Source organism: Ipomoea nil, unplaced genomic scaffold, assembly GCF_001879475.1.
Source record: "Ipomoea nil cultivar Tokyo-kokei standard unplaced genomic scaffold, Asagao_1.1 scaffold3199, whole genome shotgun sequence".
NCBI lineage: Eukaryota > Viridiplantae > Streptophyta > Magnoliopsida > Solanales > Convolvulaceae > Ipomoea > Ipomoea nil.
The window spans coordinates 185,165-203,530 of record NW_017619627.1 but is presented as its reverse complement, the minus strand read 5'-3'; the positions used below and the strand labels follow the sequence as shown (position 1 = coordinate 203,530).

Sequence of the window (18,366 nt, the reverse complement as noted above, 5' to 3'; positions counted from 1 at the left end):
CAACAAGAAAACACGTGGCATGTCGGTCGGGATATACCCTACCATGCACCTATAGTTATAAGTAGTTGCACCTAGGTGCATGAATGTTTGCGGGTGGTTTTCACGAGTACTACTCTCCGTTGAACTCCTTGCAACAACAAAAACGATACCAAACAGAACGAACTTAGATCAATGAATGTTAACAAGGCAAAATTACATGCACTTGTAGGTGAAACTGAACGCGACTATATATATATATATATATATATATATATATATAGGGTCGCGTTCAGTTGCGAATAAGTGCCCAGGGGAGAAATGCGAACCAATCAGCGCGCGCCACGTGTCAGCATTCATTGTTCGGGTGCACCTACTTTCACCTATAAGTGCACCTACTTTCGCCTGCAAGTGCATGTAGTTTTTTCCTGCATTCATTGATCGGGTGTACCAACTTTCACCTATAAGTGCACCTACTTTCGCCTGCAAGTGCATGTAATTTTGCCTTGTTAACATTCATTGATCTGAGTTCAGCGGGTAGTAATACTCCTGAAAACCACCCACAAACATTCATGCACCTAGGTGCAACTACTTATAACTATTAACATTCATTGATCTGAGTTCAGCGGGTAGTAATACCCCTGAAAACCACCCGCAAACATTCATGCACCTAGCTAGGTGCAACTACTTCTAACTATAGGTGCAACTAGTTATAACTATAGGTGCACTTAGTATTGATGCTTAGTGTAAATTTTTACTTGCACCTATAATACATTTAAATGCACTTGTAATACATTTTACTTGCACTTCGATGTTCAATTATTTATGAAAATGCCACCGCATTTTTTTTTTAAATCAGTGTTTCTCATCCATTAGATCTGGACACGTGGACAGATGGGATGCATTCGCACTTCTCTCCTGGGCAAGTCATTCGCACGGGAGTGTAACTCTCTCTCTCTCTCTCTCTCTCTCTCTCTCTCTCTCTATATATATATATATATATATATATATATATATATATATATATATATATATATATATATATATATATATATATATATATATATATATATGGAAGGGATCAGGTGCGGGAATGGCTTCTCGTGCGTTTGTGCGGTTGGACGCACATTAAGCATTAAACTGACGCACTTTAAGTTCACAACACACGCACATTAAGCACACAAACAAAACACTTAGAACACTAATCTCACGCATATTAATAACAAAACTCACGCACTTTAAGCACAAGACTCATGCACAATATATATATATATATATATATATATATATATATATATATATATATATATATATATATAATGCTCAATTGATTGAGATATTGAAGACCTAAAAAAAGAGTCCAAAGAAAATAAAAGTCTGAGAAAACATACCCAAGGTCAGGACGATGAAGTTGACTGTCTTGCGCATGCATGCATTTAGGCATATAAATGAAGTTCATTATTTCGATTTGGCGGTTTGCGCCATTGATTCTTCTCTAAATGTATATATTGAATGAATTCCAATCTACTGTAAAATTAGATTAGGAAAAAAGAGGGAGAAAGAATAGTATTTTTACTTACAAAGATTATTTGTCCTTAAAGTTCGAATTTTTGTCAAATTCTTTGCACTTGGACATAATGTTGTTACTATAATATAATACGGAGTATATTCAATTTTACGCTCTCGATCAATTCAAACAGTTGCAGAAAATAATATATTCAATTTCCAGTTGCAGAATTAGCTTTACCAGCAGATAATAAGGGCTCCCAACATTGGAAAGCGTATGAGCTGAGGCTTATGGCTGAGAAGGAAGCAATAGCAATTTACAGTAAGAATGCGTAGATGAAGGCTGAATCAATATAATTATTGGCTCAAGCTTTGAACACTATTCATGGAGTATAGCAATTTTTGGCAATATTTGAACCCACAAATTAAATTAGTCTATTATTCATCTCAACACTGGATGTGATTCTGATGGTGCTAATTAATCATCCAAAAAGTTATGCATATTGCTGCACTAGGATGAAAACGATACAGTAATGAAAAAGGAGTTTGGTTCATATGAATACAACTAGTATAGGATGCATGATATAAACTTCTGGAATTATTTTCCACAGAGAATATAAAGACAACATGTGCCATTATGGATGCTTGGTGCAATTTCTGTCTATGCATCTCCGAGCAAATCTCAACAAAATCATTCAAATCGTCTTTAAAAGCTAAATTTTTTTATATTTATAATACTTAATTGAAAATGTATATATACCTACAAGTTATGAATATTTTTCATGAGCTTTGTTATTTACGTATTTCACCATGTCATTCTCCCCTTAATTAAAAAGGGATTTTGATTATATCTTTATGTACAGGTAGATTCTAGTGATAAATTTCTTGGTTTGGAGATACTATACTATATATCAAAATTGTTGCTATGGATGGTAATGATGAAAGGAAAGGAAGGTTGGCAAACGACCGTTTGAGAAAGCTAAGTATATATTTACATTCCCTAAGAAAGTATTTATACATGCATCTATTTGTGTGATTGCTATGCGCAATTGATTTTTTTTTTTTTTTTTTTTTTGGTGAATTACGAGAGGCTAAACCTCAACACCACCGAACTCTATGAGAAGCGGCACCTTTTACATTACATCACTGGCAAGAAGCCGCAATAACTCCTTTGGGGGAATCAAGAACCGAAGTGCCCCACTCCTTGCTAAGAAATTTGCAATTGATTATATCTTCTTGAAATTTGCCTTTATCGCATAGTTAATCCTGGAAGAATAATCATCAGTGATAAACTGATAATGCATGTTTACTATATATGATCACTATTTAAGAGAGGGAAATATGTGATACATACTTATATGAACTTTTGTCATCATTATATATTAGTTTGCATATGACTGTACGTTTACACTATAGAACATGTGAATATGTTAATACCCGCATGGGCAGCTCAACTGGCCATAGAGATGAAAAGTTGGAAGAATGACTAGGGATCGAGTGTCACTAACGACAGTGTGAGAGCGGGGACTCCTTGTGCGCAGTAAACAAAGGTCTAGCCAGTTAATATGATTTGCCTCATTTTCTTGTTGATAGGCATATGTTGTATATTATTCCCGTAGAATGATATTATTTCTTTCCCCAAGTTGAAAGTATATTATTATACTTTATTCTTTAATTTGAAAATTAAAGTCTGCTCTGTCGGGTCGGGGTGTGGAGGGCCCTTAGGGTTGGGGTTCAATTGGAAGAATGTAAATATGTCAATATGATTTGCCCCATTTTTTTGTTGATTGGCATATGTTGTATATTATTTCCGTAGAATGATATTATTTCTTTCCCCAGTTGAAAGTATATTATTATACTTTATTCTTTGGAAATTAAAGTCTAAAAAGGAGAATGAGAAAACAATATTTAGTGATATTACTAATCCTTACCAAAGAAAGTTAGACATGGATTAGTCAATTAATGGTAGCAATTATTCGATAATTATGAATATATTGTGCTATAGATCATAAATGTTGAGATTTATCTCACATTTCATAAATAAACTTAATAACTACAACCCGGAGTGAGCTTCTAGAAAAATTGCTAAGAGCATAGTATGTGGTATCTTACTCTTTGATTTCATACCACAAAATAGTGATATGTTTTTATTAGGTTACACATGTCGTTGCTAAGCCTAAACTTGCTCTTGTAATAACAATTAACTGTTATGAGCCTAAATGTTTTTTGATTTATCTCACGTCTGCATGGCTTCTTCAAGCACGGCCAACGCCATGGTCGATCTCACCCTGGTGGATCTGGATGACAATGACAATGTTCATCAGTTCATGAACGTCCAGATCAATCCTGATAGTAATCCGACAGAGTTCTATGTTGTGGGAAGGTTGGTTGCGGATCGCCCAGTTAAGTTCCAGTTCTTCCGTGATACGATATCTCAGGTATGGAGGTCTTCCATGGGCATGAATGTAAGCGAGCTAAAGCCATGAGTTTACCTGTTTAGGTTTTTTGATGAGTTTGATGTCCAATGGATGGTTGAGGATGGTCCGTGGACGTATGAACAACACTTGCTCCTCCTGCATTGACTTGTTCCAAGTGAGGACCCAGAATCTGATTCTCTCTCTTTGGCAGAATTCTGGGTGTAGATCTATGGCTTACCAGCAGGTTTCCAGTCAGAAGGGGTGTTAGAAGCAATTGGGAGGACCATTGGAACACTGGTGAAACATGATGAACACAATTTTGATGGTACCATGCGTACGTTTTTCAGGATTCGTGTGCAGTTTGATGTTTCCCGTCCTCTTAAGAAGGGCATGAAGCTCAAGAAGGCCGCCGATGAGTGGGCTATGGTTGATTTTCGATACGAGCGGTTGCAACTTTATGCTTTCTGTGTGGCATCATTGGGCATGGAGACCGTTTCTGTGTGAAAGCTCGGTTGTTTCAGAATCGTCAGGCCAAAAAACCGTATGGGGCTTGGCTCAGGGCTAGGTCGCGGAGACAGGTGAGTAGTGATAATCGATGGCTGGCTCTGGAGGTGACGGCGAATCGGGTGAAGTGGAAGGCCCCTGGATCGGACAACACTAGTTCTTCGGTCCATAACTGTACGAGGCCGGAGGTTGCTCCTGATGGTCGTGTTACGGTCCCCTTACCACCATCTGATGGGTTGAATCATTTATCTGTCTCAAATACTTCTGCTTCGTTGAATGTTGTTGTGGCTGCTGACAATTCTCTTGAGGTGGTGGTTGAAAACCAGAAAAGAAGGCGGACTGATGTTGGGGAGGTGGATGGGGATGGTGCTCTCACGCTTCTAGATACTGAGCAGGCAAAAAACTTGTATTTGGCATGGCCAAACCCGCCCAGCACAATGAGTACGTTAAGCTAGAACTGCCGGGGTTTGGGTGGCACCCGGACAGTTCGTGAGTTACTAGGCTTTGTGTCTAGTCAGCGACCCGCCTTCGTTTTCCTTATGGAGATGAAATCGCGCTCAGTTTAATTAGAAAGGATTCATGTTCGCATGGGTTTTGAGAGTGTGTTTGTTGTTGATAGGGTTGGCATGGGAGGTGGTAATAGGAACCAGCACACATGGAATCCAATAAGGGTCTATAGTGGGCTCATCACAAGGCCAAAAAGTACATCCTTAAAGCATCATTGGTGGAAAAATCAAGGAATTCCAATAATAATTCCATTCGATAGAGGAAAGTATTATAGTGGCCCGTTTCAAGTGATGTCACGGATCGAAGACAATGTTTATAAGATTCGAGGTCGAATCATTTTTCAAGAAGGGGAGGATGATGCGGCCCAACATAATGAAGATCCATTAAGATTACAAATTGGGCCAATCACAAGATCCGAGGCCCAAATCAGCTTTATTATTTGTGGTCATCATTTATTTTAAATTGTTTAGAATTAAAGAGAAAACACTAGTTTGTATTTAGAAAGGATTCCTTAAATCCCTTTCTAAATGAAACTCTATTTACTTGTTTTCTAGATTAGGTTTAGGACTCTTTTTCCCATTGTATTTAGAATTATAATGCTGCCCCTATGCCTATAAATAGGGCACATCCATATCAGTTTCGGAGGCTTCAATTCAATAAAATTTTTAAGTTTTTCTTTACACTTGTGTAAGAAACCTTATGGCTAATTGTGGACTCAATTAGTGGCTAGTCGTGGACTCGACTAGCAAATTGATTCGTGGACTCGAATCAATCTTACTTTCTTCAACCTTAGATTTAGGTTCGTGGACTCGTTCTTGAATCGAAGGAAACTAGATCCGACTCTAGTTGATTGAAGATTGCATCATCGAGGTACTTGAAGCTACAATGAGATTCTTCCAAGTCTTTGAGGATTCGAGACAAAGGGTTTCTCGTGAGGTTTAAGGTATTTTGATCCATCTCTATCTTTACATTGAGAGTAATCTTGGGACAATATTCCATATTATTTGAATCTTGGACTAGATTCATATCAGGTGGTCTTGCACTATTTTGGCGTGAGGCTGATATGGCACCCTTGATTGGGTATTCAAACAACCATATTGATATTTCTGTAACGCTACCAGGAGAGCAGCCGTGGCGTCTCACTTGTTTCTACGGCTTCCACGAGCGTTCTAAAAGACAGTAGTCCTGAGCTTTGTTGAGGGAGTTAAAGACTCAATCCAATCTTCCTTGGTTGGTTATTGAGGACTTTAACGAAATAGCTAATCATTCGGAGAAGAGAGGCCATGTACCACACCCGAGTTCTCTTATTGAAGGGTTTAATGAAGCTCTCCATGATTGTGAGTTATTTGATCTTGGTATGTCGGGGCACAGGTTCACATGGGAGAAAGGGAGAGGTTCAGATCACTGGGTTCAAAAGCGACTAGATCGTGTGACCGCGACGTCAGAATGGGGTGATCTTTATTCTAATGCGGTTGTTTATAACATGGTGACCACTATGTCAGATCACATTGCATTATTTTTGGATGTGAAGGGGTCTCCAGTTCGAAGAAGGGGCAGGCGTTTCCAGTTTGAATCTATACGGCTTCTTGACGTGAATTGTAAGGAAGTAGTTGATGCCTCCTGGAGACAAGCTGCTAGAATGGAGTTTCACCAGAAGATTAGCATGTGTGGCCAAAATCTATGGAAGTGGGGAAAAGACCATTTCTGTAAGTTTGGTAAAAAAAAGTCGAGAGTCTTCGTGGGAAGTTGGAGGCCCTAAGAGACAGCCGCAGTAGCGCTGATATCCATCTTTACTTGTCGATGGAGAAGGAGCTACGGTTATTGTTGGCGCAAGAGGAAGTTTATGGGCAGTAACGTTCGAAGCAGTTATGGCTACGGGAAGGGGATTCGAACACTAAATACTTTCACCACTTTGCAAGTAATAGAAGGAGGAATAACAATCTCCTGCGCATTAAGGACCATTCAGACAATTGGGTTGAAGGTGAAACCATGAATGCAAAAGTCATTAGTTACTTCAATAACATTTTTGAAGCTGCCAATTGTGACAGGGGAATACTAAGATCTGTACACCCAAGGATTATTGAAGAGTTGAACTCAATATTGCTACGACCAATTGACCCAGCTGAGGTCAAAACAGCCATATTTTCAATGCCCCCGTCTTTTTACCAGGCTTTCTGGTCGGTTATTGGTAATGATCTCACTTGTTTTGTATCTGCCACTTTCGCAAATTGTTCCTTGCCAGACGGCTTTAATAACACCAATGTGGTTTTAATCCCTAAGAAGAAAATCCCGGAACGGGTTTCTGACCTACGCCCTATTGCTCTGTGCAATGTCGCATACAAGGTGTTTGCGAAGGTACTAGCTAATCGGATGAAGGATGTGCTTGATATTATAGTTTCCCCAACCCAAAGTGCCTTTGTACCTGATCGTCTGATTACAGACAACATTATTGTAGCGGGGGAAGTGGGACATTATTTGCATCGAAAACGGGCTGGTATTGTAGGATGGGTCGCTCTTAAGCTTGATATGGCAAAGGCGTATGACCGGATGGAGTTGAGTTTTTTAGAGGATACGCTCATGGAGATGGGGTTTGCACGTGGGTGGGTAAACTTGATCCAGCTTTGTGTGAACACCGTCACTTATAACATTTTGGTGAATGGTGATTCAGCAGGCTCTGTCACACCAACGAGAGGCATTCGACAAGGTGACCCCCTCTCACCTTATTTATTCATTGTGTGTGCGGAAATCCTATCACTCCTATTGGACAGTAGTGGGGAGTGGGATGTTGATATACTTTGGGACTTGTTTGATGAAGAGGACGTTGAAAAAATTATGAGAACCCCAACTTCACAATTGTACCCTGACAAGTGGTTTTGGAGGAATGATTTGCGTGGTCAATATTCGGTGCAGCATGGATACCTTCTCCAGACACAGAACTTGCTGCTTCAAGAGCCTGGTCTCTTTTTTAATCACTGGAAAAAGCTTTGGAAGCCACGGGTCCCTCCGAATATACGCAACTTTCTCTGGCAATGTGTGTGTAATCTCTTGCCAGTCCGGGACTGTTTGAAAGCTAAAGGCTTACAAGTTCAAGGGGGATGTTGTCTGTGTCCTTCTCCGACCGAATCCATCTCTCATCTGTTCTGCGAATGCCCAGGTACGACTACTGTCTAGGTTGGGATTTTACAGGACTATGGTAACTATTTTTTTGTCTATGGTGGAGGCAATGTTGTCTGATGCTGATCCCTCTAAACCTATCATTATGGCTGCTAGATTGTGGACTATATGGACTGCCCGTAACAACAAATTGTGGAAAAACACAGATTCGACAGTGGTGGACTTGCAAAACGCTACGGAGGCCTATGTTGTGTCTTGGATGCATGCATTCTCGTCTCCTTCACGTAATCCGGGACCGGCTAGTTCTGAGGCAAAATGGAGTCCGCCACCAGAGGGTGTCCTCAAGTGCAATGTGGATGCCATCTTTTTTAAAACGCCATGGGTTTTGGAGCTGTTTTGCGCGATCATGAAGGCCATTATGTTGCAGCTTACAGTGGTCGACGGCCTGGAGTGAGTGATCCTTACTATGCGGAAGCAATGACAATAAAGGAAGCTTTAACATGGCTAAAGGAGCGCATTTTGAATAACTACATCATTGAGTCTGATTGTTTGAATTTCTGCTCTAATTTCAATTCTGTTAGTAGAGACTCCTCTTATGTTAGTTTATATTAAGCAATGTCGGTCTATTGCTACTGACATTGGGAACATTGTTGTTCGCCATGTCAGGAGGTTAGCGAATCATGTAGCTCATGTGTTTGCACGGGCGACTGGTTCTAGCTCTGTCCTTGGGGTCTGGGATCATTTCCCACCTTGTATTTTGGGTTTGATGGTTATTTAATATATGAGTTGCCTTGCTTTCAATAATATGACTCCCAAATAAGGGTGTGTTTGGAAACCCGGAAAATGATTTCTGGAAATCATTTTCCGGGTTTGTGGTGTTTGGCTAGGCAGAAAAATAAGAAGTCAAAGGAAAATGACTTGCAGTCAATGGAAAACAACCCCATTTTTCCGGAAAATGACTTCCCCTTTTTTTGGGGGGGGAAGTCATTTTCCAAGTGCACTATTTACGCCTATTCTCTCTGCCATCACCCTTGTTCTCTCTGCCATTTCCACATCTCCACAAGCTGCCAGTGAACTGCGTTCCCATGGGCGGATTCGGCGTCGTTGGAATCGGAGTGATGCCTTCGCTGCCTTTGTTCTCGTCCGAGAGCGTTGCCTCCGTCATCTCCGCCGCCTTTTCCCTCATCAACTGCGCTGCCCCCATAGCCTTTTCTTTTGCAGTCTGCGCCGTCCTCGAATCCATGACGACACTGGCGAGTTCTCTGGACGTTGGCACCCAACTGGCAAATTGAGGAGGCGGACAAAGAAATCAGTGATGGCGGTGGTCCTTGTTCACATGTGGCTGCTGTTTCTAGTCCATGGGAATTTCCGTCAACTGCCATGAGAATGTTATTAGTCCAATTTTGAATAATTTAGTGTGGCTGAATTATGCTGTGATTTTGTTTTGGGGTGATTTTGTTTTGGTTTATTAATTTCAATTGCAATTTTATTTTGGTTTTTATATTTTAATTATACAATTCTACTCATTTTCCAGAAAATGAACCAAACACACAAACACAATTTTCTGTTGTGCATCCAAACACCGGAAAGGAAAATGTTTTCTGGAAAATGACTCATTTTCCAGAAAACATTTTCCAGAAGTCATTTCCCTGCTTTCCAAACGGACTCTAAAATTGATGTGATACTCTCTCAAAAGTCAACTATTACTTGTCCAAATCCAAAAGTATTAGCTTTTTGTTATAACAATGGACATTAAAATTTACCTCATATCTTGAAATTTAAATATTATAATCCCCAATTTTTTAATATAAGTTTTTTCCAAATCCAAACCTATTGGTTTTTTGTTATAACAATGGACATTAAAATTTACCATATATCTTAAGATTTAAAGATTATAATCCCCAATTTTTTAATACTATCTTTGTCCCATTTTATGTGTCTGGTTCGATTAACAAGGTTTGACTGAAATTATTTTTAATTCAAATTTTCATAATATTAAGATTAGTATTAGTATACAAAATTTATATATTTAGAAACTACAATAAAAGTACAATTAAACAAAAAAATAAAAATAAAATTTTCATTATGTATATGCAGCTATGGGCAACAACAACAACAACAATAATAATAACTATGAACGTTTTAGACTTTATATTATTTCACTTTCAATTATCATATATACCAAGTATTGGAATTGAAATTCTCAATAATTAGATTTCTGCAAATCATATATTGGAATTTAAATTCTCAATTTATTCACATATTATTACTCTCCCATAGAATTGTAATTCATCATTTCCCTCTTAATTTCCTCCATCCAACCAAACGCTAGTAAAGGAAAAATGTTTTTTCCCCTTTAATTTTTTTCTGACTACTTTTATTGATTAAATGTTCATGAATTTGTTGATCCTACCACTAATTAAAAATAATTAATAATCAAATATTAAAAAATCCAACCAAATGATCAAATGATCTCACACCATAATGAGAAGATTGTAAGAAAAATATAAGAAGGATATGAATCATTACTCAAAATTAAATTGCACATTATTCATATTATAAATGATTTTTTTAATAAAAAATTATCAATCTCGTCATAAATTATTTTTATAAAAATAATTCATATACTAATAAATACAGCAAAGTGTCAACAACAATACAAGCATCGACATGGCTTATTTTTTCTTTTTTTTTTTTTTTTTTGGAATACAAGGAAAATAGTATAATACAGATAGATAATAGAAAATAGGAAAAATGACATTTTTTCCCTTTATATGCTTATAGCACTTTTTTTTTCTTGAATTATTTATGTACCCACATTGCCCCCTAAGTTATGTTAAAAGTGGTGAATTTTCACCCTTTTATGTTAGATGAATATTTTTACCCTTCAAATAAATATTTTTGTTCTCCAACAAATTATCCTCCCAAATGCTCTGTCGGGTCGGGGTGTGGGGGGCTTATATGTATGGATGATTGCGGTTCGGTTTGAACCAAACCGTGCACTGTAGCAACCGAAACGAAACAGTAGGGACAATTATGGTTTTGATTCAGAATCGGAAAATAAATAAAATAAAATAAAATAATTATTGAATTTAGATTATTTTAAAAATAAGAAATAGAATTTACATAAATAAATAAATGTTGAACTCGCGGTTCAAACCGAAACTTGAACCTTCCTAAAATATTCTCATTCCAATTTATCATTTCCAAGAACCGTGAATTGGAACTGGCAGTTCAAACCAAAACTAGAACCTTCCTAAAAGGTTCTTGTTACTATTTATCATTTTTTTAGAATTATGAACCAGAACCGAACCACAGTCATATCTACTTATTTGCGGAATTAGAATAAATGTGAAAATGATTACACACTATTGGTAAATGATAAATCGGTTTGGTTTGGTTTCATTTTTATATTTTGAACCGCCGATTCAAAATTTATTTATTTATTTATTTTAAATTCTATTTCTTATTTTTAAAATAGTCTAAATTCAATAATTTTTTTTTTATTTCAGTCCTAAATCGTAACCAAATTCGTCCCTAGTATTTTGGTTCGATTGTTATGGGTTCGAATTAAACCGTACTTATCCCTACATATAAGTAATAAATTTTTTTAAATATTTATTTTTTAAAAGGTAAAAATGTCCACCTAACATAACAGGGAAAAATTGTCACTAGTGAACAAATGTAAATACATGAATAACTCAGAAAAAAAAAAAGTTTTATAAAACTCAGAGAGAAAGAGTATCATTTTTCCTAGAAAATAATAGCAATGATTATTAAGGTGTAAATGTGCAATGGAGGAAGTTAATTAGTTTATGCATTAATCAACATAAAATCTTATCTTAAAATTCGCAAATCGCAATCTTTCCTCTTTGAAAAGTATTGTGTTTTATCATCCTGATAGAGATGAGTCGAAGACGACAACGAAGACAAGACGCAGCGAAGAAAAATGATATAATGTTATAATCAATGGCAAATACAGACAGAGAATACGATAACGATCGGAAAAATAATGTAAGACCCGTAAGGAAGAGAACGGAAACAACGTCATTTTCATTGCAATTTAGCGATATTCAATTCCTCTTTGTAGAAACGCCAATGATAAAAACATTAAATACGTGTCACTATGAAAGTGTAAAAATTAGTTAGTAACAAAAACGTCAATCAGTACATGATAGGGAAACTTTATAATGCTCAAATTGGTCAAGATGGTGATCTTGATAATCGTAACGTTTTAAATTTGATATACTATGTGAGTTGTTTATGTGCCTTTTTAGTTTGAGTCGATCAGTTATGAATAACTTAAACTAATTTACCCTTATGTGGTACTTAGCTTGCGCTTCTTGGTTTAAGCCATTGGTCAGCTATAAATAACCTAAGTTGGTTACTTCTTTATAGTACTTTGCTGGCTAAGTAACAAAAGGGTTTCATCCGTATACACCTTTGAGTGATAACAGTCTAACAGAGGATAATTTTCTTGTAAATTAAAAGGATTTTTCTGTCAATCAAAAGGAAAATTATATTGTGCATTATTAGAAGTACATAAGAAAGATAGTACGAATTGTAAAGCACAAGGTACAATTGTGTTAAGCACTCACCATTATAACCCAAGTTATTGTGTAAAGCACACACCATTATAACCCAAGATGTCGGTGCAAGGTAGTCTTGAGGTTATAAGTGTTGAAATTATTATTCTTATTATTATTTTACATATTTCGCCCGGAATGGAAAGAACATAATAAACAAACTTAAATGAACCTAATACCGTCCGTTTCAAAAAAAAAAAAAAAAAAAAAAAAAAAAAAAAAAAAAGACTTTAAAATATAAATGGGTCATTCTACATTAAAAAAATAAATAAATAAAAAGTCGAACATTGAAGTAGTTACAATCGTAGTCGAAATATTTATGGTGGATCATTTATTATATTGTTCAATCAATACAAAAAATACCCCTGGTTTATGTCCGTTAATAGATCATAACATGTTACAATTAAAATACACATACCAAAATTAAGAGTGAGTATATATACTAGTGCACTAGGCGACAATAAATGAACCTAATACCGGCCGTTTCAACAAAATACTTTAATTAAGTAGAACATCAAAGTAGTTAAAGTCCTAGTCAAAATAGTTATGGTGAGTCATTCATTATATTATTCAATCAATACAAATTAAAAGTTTAATGTGAATGGATTTATATATATCTAATTTAAAAAATAAAAAAAAATAAAAAAAGATTACCCATAATTAATTAGGAGTGAGTATATATACCATAGCGCTAGGCGACAGATAAAGAAGCCTATAAAAAGCAGCTTAGTTTGCCATAAAGCTTACATGAGGTGCTTGCAGATTCTCCGTTTCCTTAAAGCTTAGTACACATCTTCAGAAAACTGAAAGTTTCCTTTTTGTAACATAAAGCTCTTGGGCTTGCTTGCAAGTTCCAGAATCTATCTGATTCAATCTTTTATATTTCCCCCCACCTTTTTAAAGAAACAAAGAAAGAAAGAAAGAAATCTTTAAATCTGTTCAGATTTCCAGAGGGAGGAAGTCTGCAGTCAGCTATGTCTGACTTGGAATTCACTCTCTTTGTTCTTCCTGTGATCTTTGCTGCAATTCTTTTCATTAATTTCTGCAAAAGAAAACACTACTACAACCTTAATCTTCCGCCGGGGAAGATGGGGTGGCCGTTTCTGGGTGAAACCATTGGCTACTTGAAACCTTATTCTGCTACCTCAATAGGAGAGTTCATGGAAGATCACATATCAAGGTAAAACACCAAGAGTTAAAAGATGAATCTTAATTTCACTTCTTTTTTTAATCTGAGGGTTTGAATTGCTGCAGATTTGGGAAGATATTCAAGTCGAATTTATTCGGGGAGCCGGCGATTGTGTCAGCAGATGCAGGGCTGAACAGATTCATTCTGCAGAACGAAGGGCGGCTGTTTGAGTGCAGCTATCCGAGGAGCATTGGTGGGATTCTTGGGAAATGGTCGATGCTTGTTTTGGTCGGAGAAATGCACAGAGATATGCGGAGTATTTCTCTCAATTTCTTGAGCAATGCTAGGCTCAGAACACAGCTTCTCAAAGAAGTGGAGAAACATACTTTGCTTGTTCTTGGGTCCTGGCAGGAAAACTCTGTCATCTGTGCCCAAGATGAATCCAAAAAGGTACTCTCTTTACATAATTTCGTCAACAAATCAAAAACCAATCTGCCCAGAATCAAGTGCTTACATATACCCACTCTGAATCTTTGCAGTTCACGTTTAATTTCATGGCGGAACATATAATGAGCTTGGAGCCAGGGAAGCTGGAGACAGAGAAGCTGAAGAAAGAGTATATTACTTTCATGAAAGGGGTGGTTTCTGCGCCATTGAATTTCCCAGGAACAGCGTACAGAAAGGCCTTGCAGGTACCTAAGACCTTCATTTTACTTAATTTTGATCCCTGAGATTACAAAAACCCTGATGTTTCCGGCGGGTTTCCGGCAGTCGCGGTCGACGATCCTTAAATTCATCGAGAGAAAAATGGAGGAGAGAGGACAGGGCATCATCGTGAAAAAAGAACAGGACAACGATCTCCTAGGTTGGGTTCTCAACAATTCTAGCCTCTCCAAGGAACAAATTCTTGACTTGGTTCTAAGTTTACTCTTCGCCGGCCATGAAACATCCTCGGTGGCCATTGCTTTAGCCATCTTCTTCTTGCAAGGCTGTCCCGCCGCGATTCAACAACTCAGAGTAACCACGTTTTAATTACCCACAACTGTTTTCTTAATCTATCCGAACTACCCACTTAAACACAATTCTTTAATGAAACAGGAAGAGCACTCGGAAATCTCCAAACCCAATGAGAAATCTGGAGTTAAGGAGTTGACTTGGGAAGACTACAAGAAAATGGAATTCACCCACTGCGTAAGTTTAACTCTTCGAACCCATTACCTTTGGTCTGGCTCTGATACTAAATCACTAAAAGTCTAAGTTAATAGTTGGATTGCACATTAATGGTATGACGGATTTTTGTTAATGTGAATCAGGTCGTGAATGAGACGTTAAGGTTGGGGAATGTGGTGAGGTTTTTGCACAGGAAAGCCATCAAGGACGTTCGGTATAAAGGTATGTGATTGATGGTTGAGTACAGTAGATGATTTTTATGGGCATGCTAGGAAGTAAATGAAGTGTCCAAAATCTCTTATTATTTCCGTTTTAGATTTATGGTTATTTATAAGTAAACATATAGAGTATATATAAGTATGAATTTTTTTCTCATATATGAAAAGGGTATGACATTCCATGTGGATGGAAAGTGCTACCGGTGATTGCAGCCGTGCATTTAGATCCTTCACTTTTTGACCATCCCCAGCACTTCAATCCATGGAGGTGGCAGGTTTGTCAATTTTGCTCAAACACCTTTGCATCTTGCTTTTATTGCTTCCTCTTTCCTTTTCCATTTCTTCATAACTTCATATGTTATTTATAAAATCGAGATTTAATTAGACAAAACGTTATATATGGCCCTGTTTGGTAAAATGGCTGTTAGCTGATAGCTGTTTGCTGTTAGCTGATTGTGTTAATTAGATAGTATAAATACTTGATAACATTAACTGATTGTAGAAAAGTGTTTGGTAAATTAGCTGTTAGCTGATAGCTGTTTGGTATAATTTCTTTTCTCAAAAAGCTAATTGGAAAAGTTGCTAAGAGTAGCTTTTTTAATTTTAGCCTTTTGGAGTTGCAAAAAGCTAATTAACCAAACATTTATATTAATATTTTAACTAAATCAAACAATTAATAGTGATCAAATAAGCCAAAATTAGCCTATAGGCCAATTTTTTACCAAACAGGACCTATATATTTTCATACCGAAAATTTAAACCTGAAATAGAGAAACAAAAAAGAAAAGAAAAGATAATAAGGATGATCTATAGAATAAAGTGGATAAGGAACTTGGTGGGAAGGGATGGCATGAAGGGTACAAAGAACATTCCATCATTTCATAAGCTCAAGTAATCATAGTCCACCCACTGGTTGTAGGCTACCACCCCATGAACTGTCAGGATCAATTCAACATATTTTTGAATTATGTACGTAGAATCACCGGCCCCGCCAAATACAAACTCGATTATTTCCGCTCAATACTTTTCTGATTTAATTTCCCAACGGATTAAAAACGGCGTTTAAATATTCAGTGTCCCTTAGTTTAATAGAGAAAAATATCATATAGTTTAATAGAGTAAATTTTGGAATGGTAATTTTTGGACTATATATGGGTGTTTGGTAAATAATGTTAGTTGATTGGATTAATGAGTTTAATTAGTTGATAGCATTAGCTTATTGTAGAGAGATGTTATGGTTATAAATTGGTTGTTAGTTGATAAGTGATTACATAAAAAATGACTATCTCACAAAAACTGATCGAAAAAGTTACTTTGAATAACTTTTTGAATTTTAGCATTTTGGAACAATAAGTTGTTACAAAAAGCTAATTAATCAAATATTTATATTGATTGTTTAACCAGTTAAACAACTAATAGTGATCAAATAAGTCAAAATTAATTGATAAGTTAACTACATTTCTAAACAGGGTCATACTATTTCTTTTAGATGGCAAAAAAAGAATGACAATTGATGATTAGTTATTTTTATGGATTCTAATAAAAATGTTAACATCAAAATTTTGTATGTAAAAGTAAAAATAGTATTTTCCTTGCGAATAACATCGATTACATTGGGAGGACCGAGGTGGGCAGATGATGATTAAAGTCTCCATGTTGGAGTGGGGTTTCCACGTGCACGTGCACATACAAGTGCGTTTTCGGGGTGGGGTCAGCTCTTTTTTTTTTTTCAACATAATATTATTTTTTATTTTCATATTTTCTCTTTCAACATGGGTGATGGGTCCTTTTCTATTTTTTAAAACTCTGAAAACGGGTCGGGTACGTACTATTCCAGTACTACGTATAGTTTCACGAGTATATAAGGTATTAAGGTTTTTAAAATGTATGATATGTGGTCGTGTACGTTTTCCGATCTCCAATGAGGTTTGTTTAATTTGCATGCATGCAGAACAAAGACGGATCGGCGCCGCCGCCGCCGGCGAGTAATAATAATAACTTCATGCCGTTCGGCGGAGGGCCGCGGCTGTGCACTGGATCGGAGTTGGCCAAGCTGCAGATGGCGGTGTTCATCCGCCATTTAGTCCTCAACTACGACTGGGAACTCGCGGATTCCGACGAGGCGTTCGCCTTCCCGTTCGTCGACTTCCCCAAAGGCTTGCCCATCACGGTGTCCCGCCACCGTCCGCCGCCGCAACACAGTTTTACGGAACAAGAGTGTATTGATCATAGCTGTACAAGTAAAGATATATAGTAACGGTTATATATATATATATTATATTTTTTAAAAAAAGTCTGCAAATTCAATTCTACCATTATTAAAGCAGAAGTGACAGATCAGAATTGAAGAAGATGATATTTGTTTTGTATCATGCCTGCATGCTATTATATAGTGGAGGAATATCGAATACGACGATATGATCCTCATCATATCTTTCCTACTTGTGTTCGAAATTCAGTTCGAACTGTTTGAGGAAGACGAAAGAACAATTGTCACATATTATGAAATTCTGAATCCTCTATCTGCTGTAAATTATAGTATAGTACGGAGTATTAATTTATCCGTTGTATCTAGGATGGTTGGTCGGAGGAGGTGGAGACTTTTGTAGTTTTCATGTATGTATATGTAATGATATTGTTATTTAAAATTTGTGAGCAATTCAATCCAGCCTTTATTCTTGTTATGCGGAGATTCCCTTCAAATTATTTTGGATTTTAAATATAAGTTTAAATTTATGGTCTAATTAAGTAAACACATACACATACCAAGTATCTTGTGGTCAGATGGCATGTAGTGACCTCTTCTATGTAGGAAGTTATGAGATCGTCGATGGCCGGTGAGGCAAAGGTTGACAAAATCGATTTTAAGAAGACAGCACCACCAGAGCCGGCCACTGATAAGCAATAAAACAACGCACCTTAAAAAAGAAAACTGCGCACCTTAAGAAAGAAAATCATGCATCTTAAGAAGGAAAACCACGCACCTTAAATTTGACCTAGATGCAAAAGAGTCGTTATGTTGTGCAACCGTGTGCATCATGCATGGTGCACACGGTTGCAAAAATGACGTCGTTTTGATGTCCGACTTAAAAAAAAAAAAAAATCAGTTTCGATTGTCATTAACAGCGTTATGTTATGCATAATTTGAACTATACATCCATAACTTCATAACTATACATTCAGAATTGCATAACTACACATCCATTAACTTCGTAACTATACATTCAGAATTGCATAAC

General features: G+C 36.8%; 1 protein-coding gene across 1 annotated transcript; it reads left to right on the top strand.

Annotated features, from left to right (window-relative positions):
* Positions 1-13,330: 13,330 nt before the first annotated feature.
* LOC109168575 (cytochrome P450 90B1) lies at positions 13,331-17,811 on the top strand. Its single transcript, XM_019317638.1, has 8 exons — positions 13,331-13,790; positions 13,865-14,189; positions 14,279-14,431; positions 14,511-14,756; positions 14,838-14,930; positions 15,053-15,131; positions 15,296-15,402; positions 17,079-17,811. Exons 1-8 carry the CDS (start codon positions 13,585-13,587, stop codon positions 17,379-17,381), a joined length of 1,512 nt encoding a protein of 503 aa, XP_019173183.1. The 5' UTR covers positions 13,331-13,584; the 3' UTR covers positions 17,382-17,811.
* The last annotated feature ends 555 nt before the right edge of the window (positions 17,812-18,366 follow it).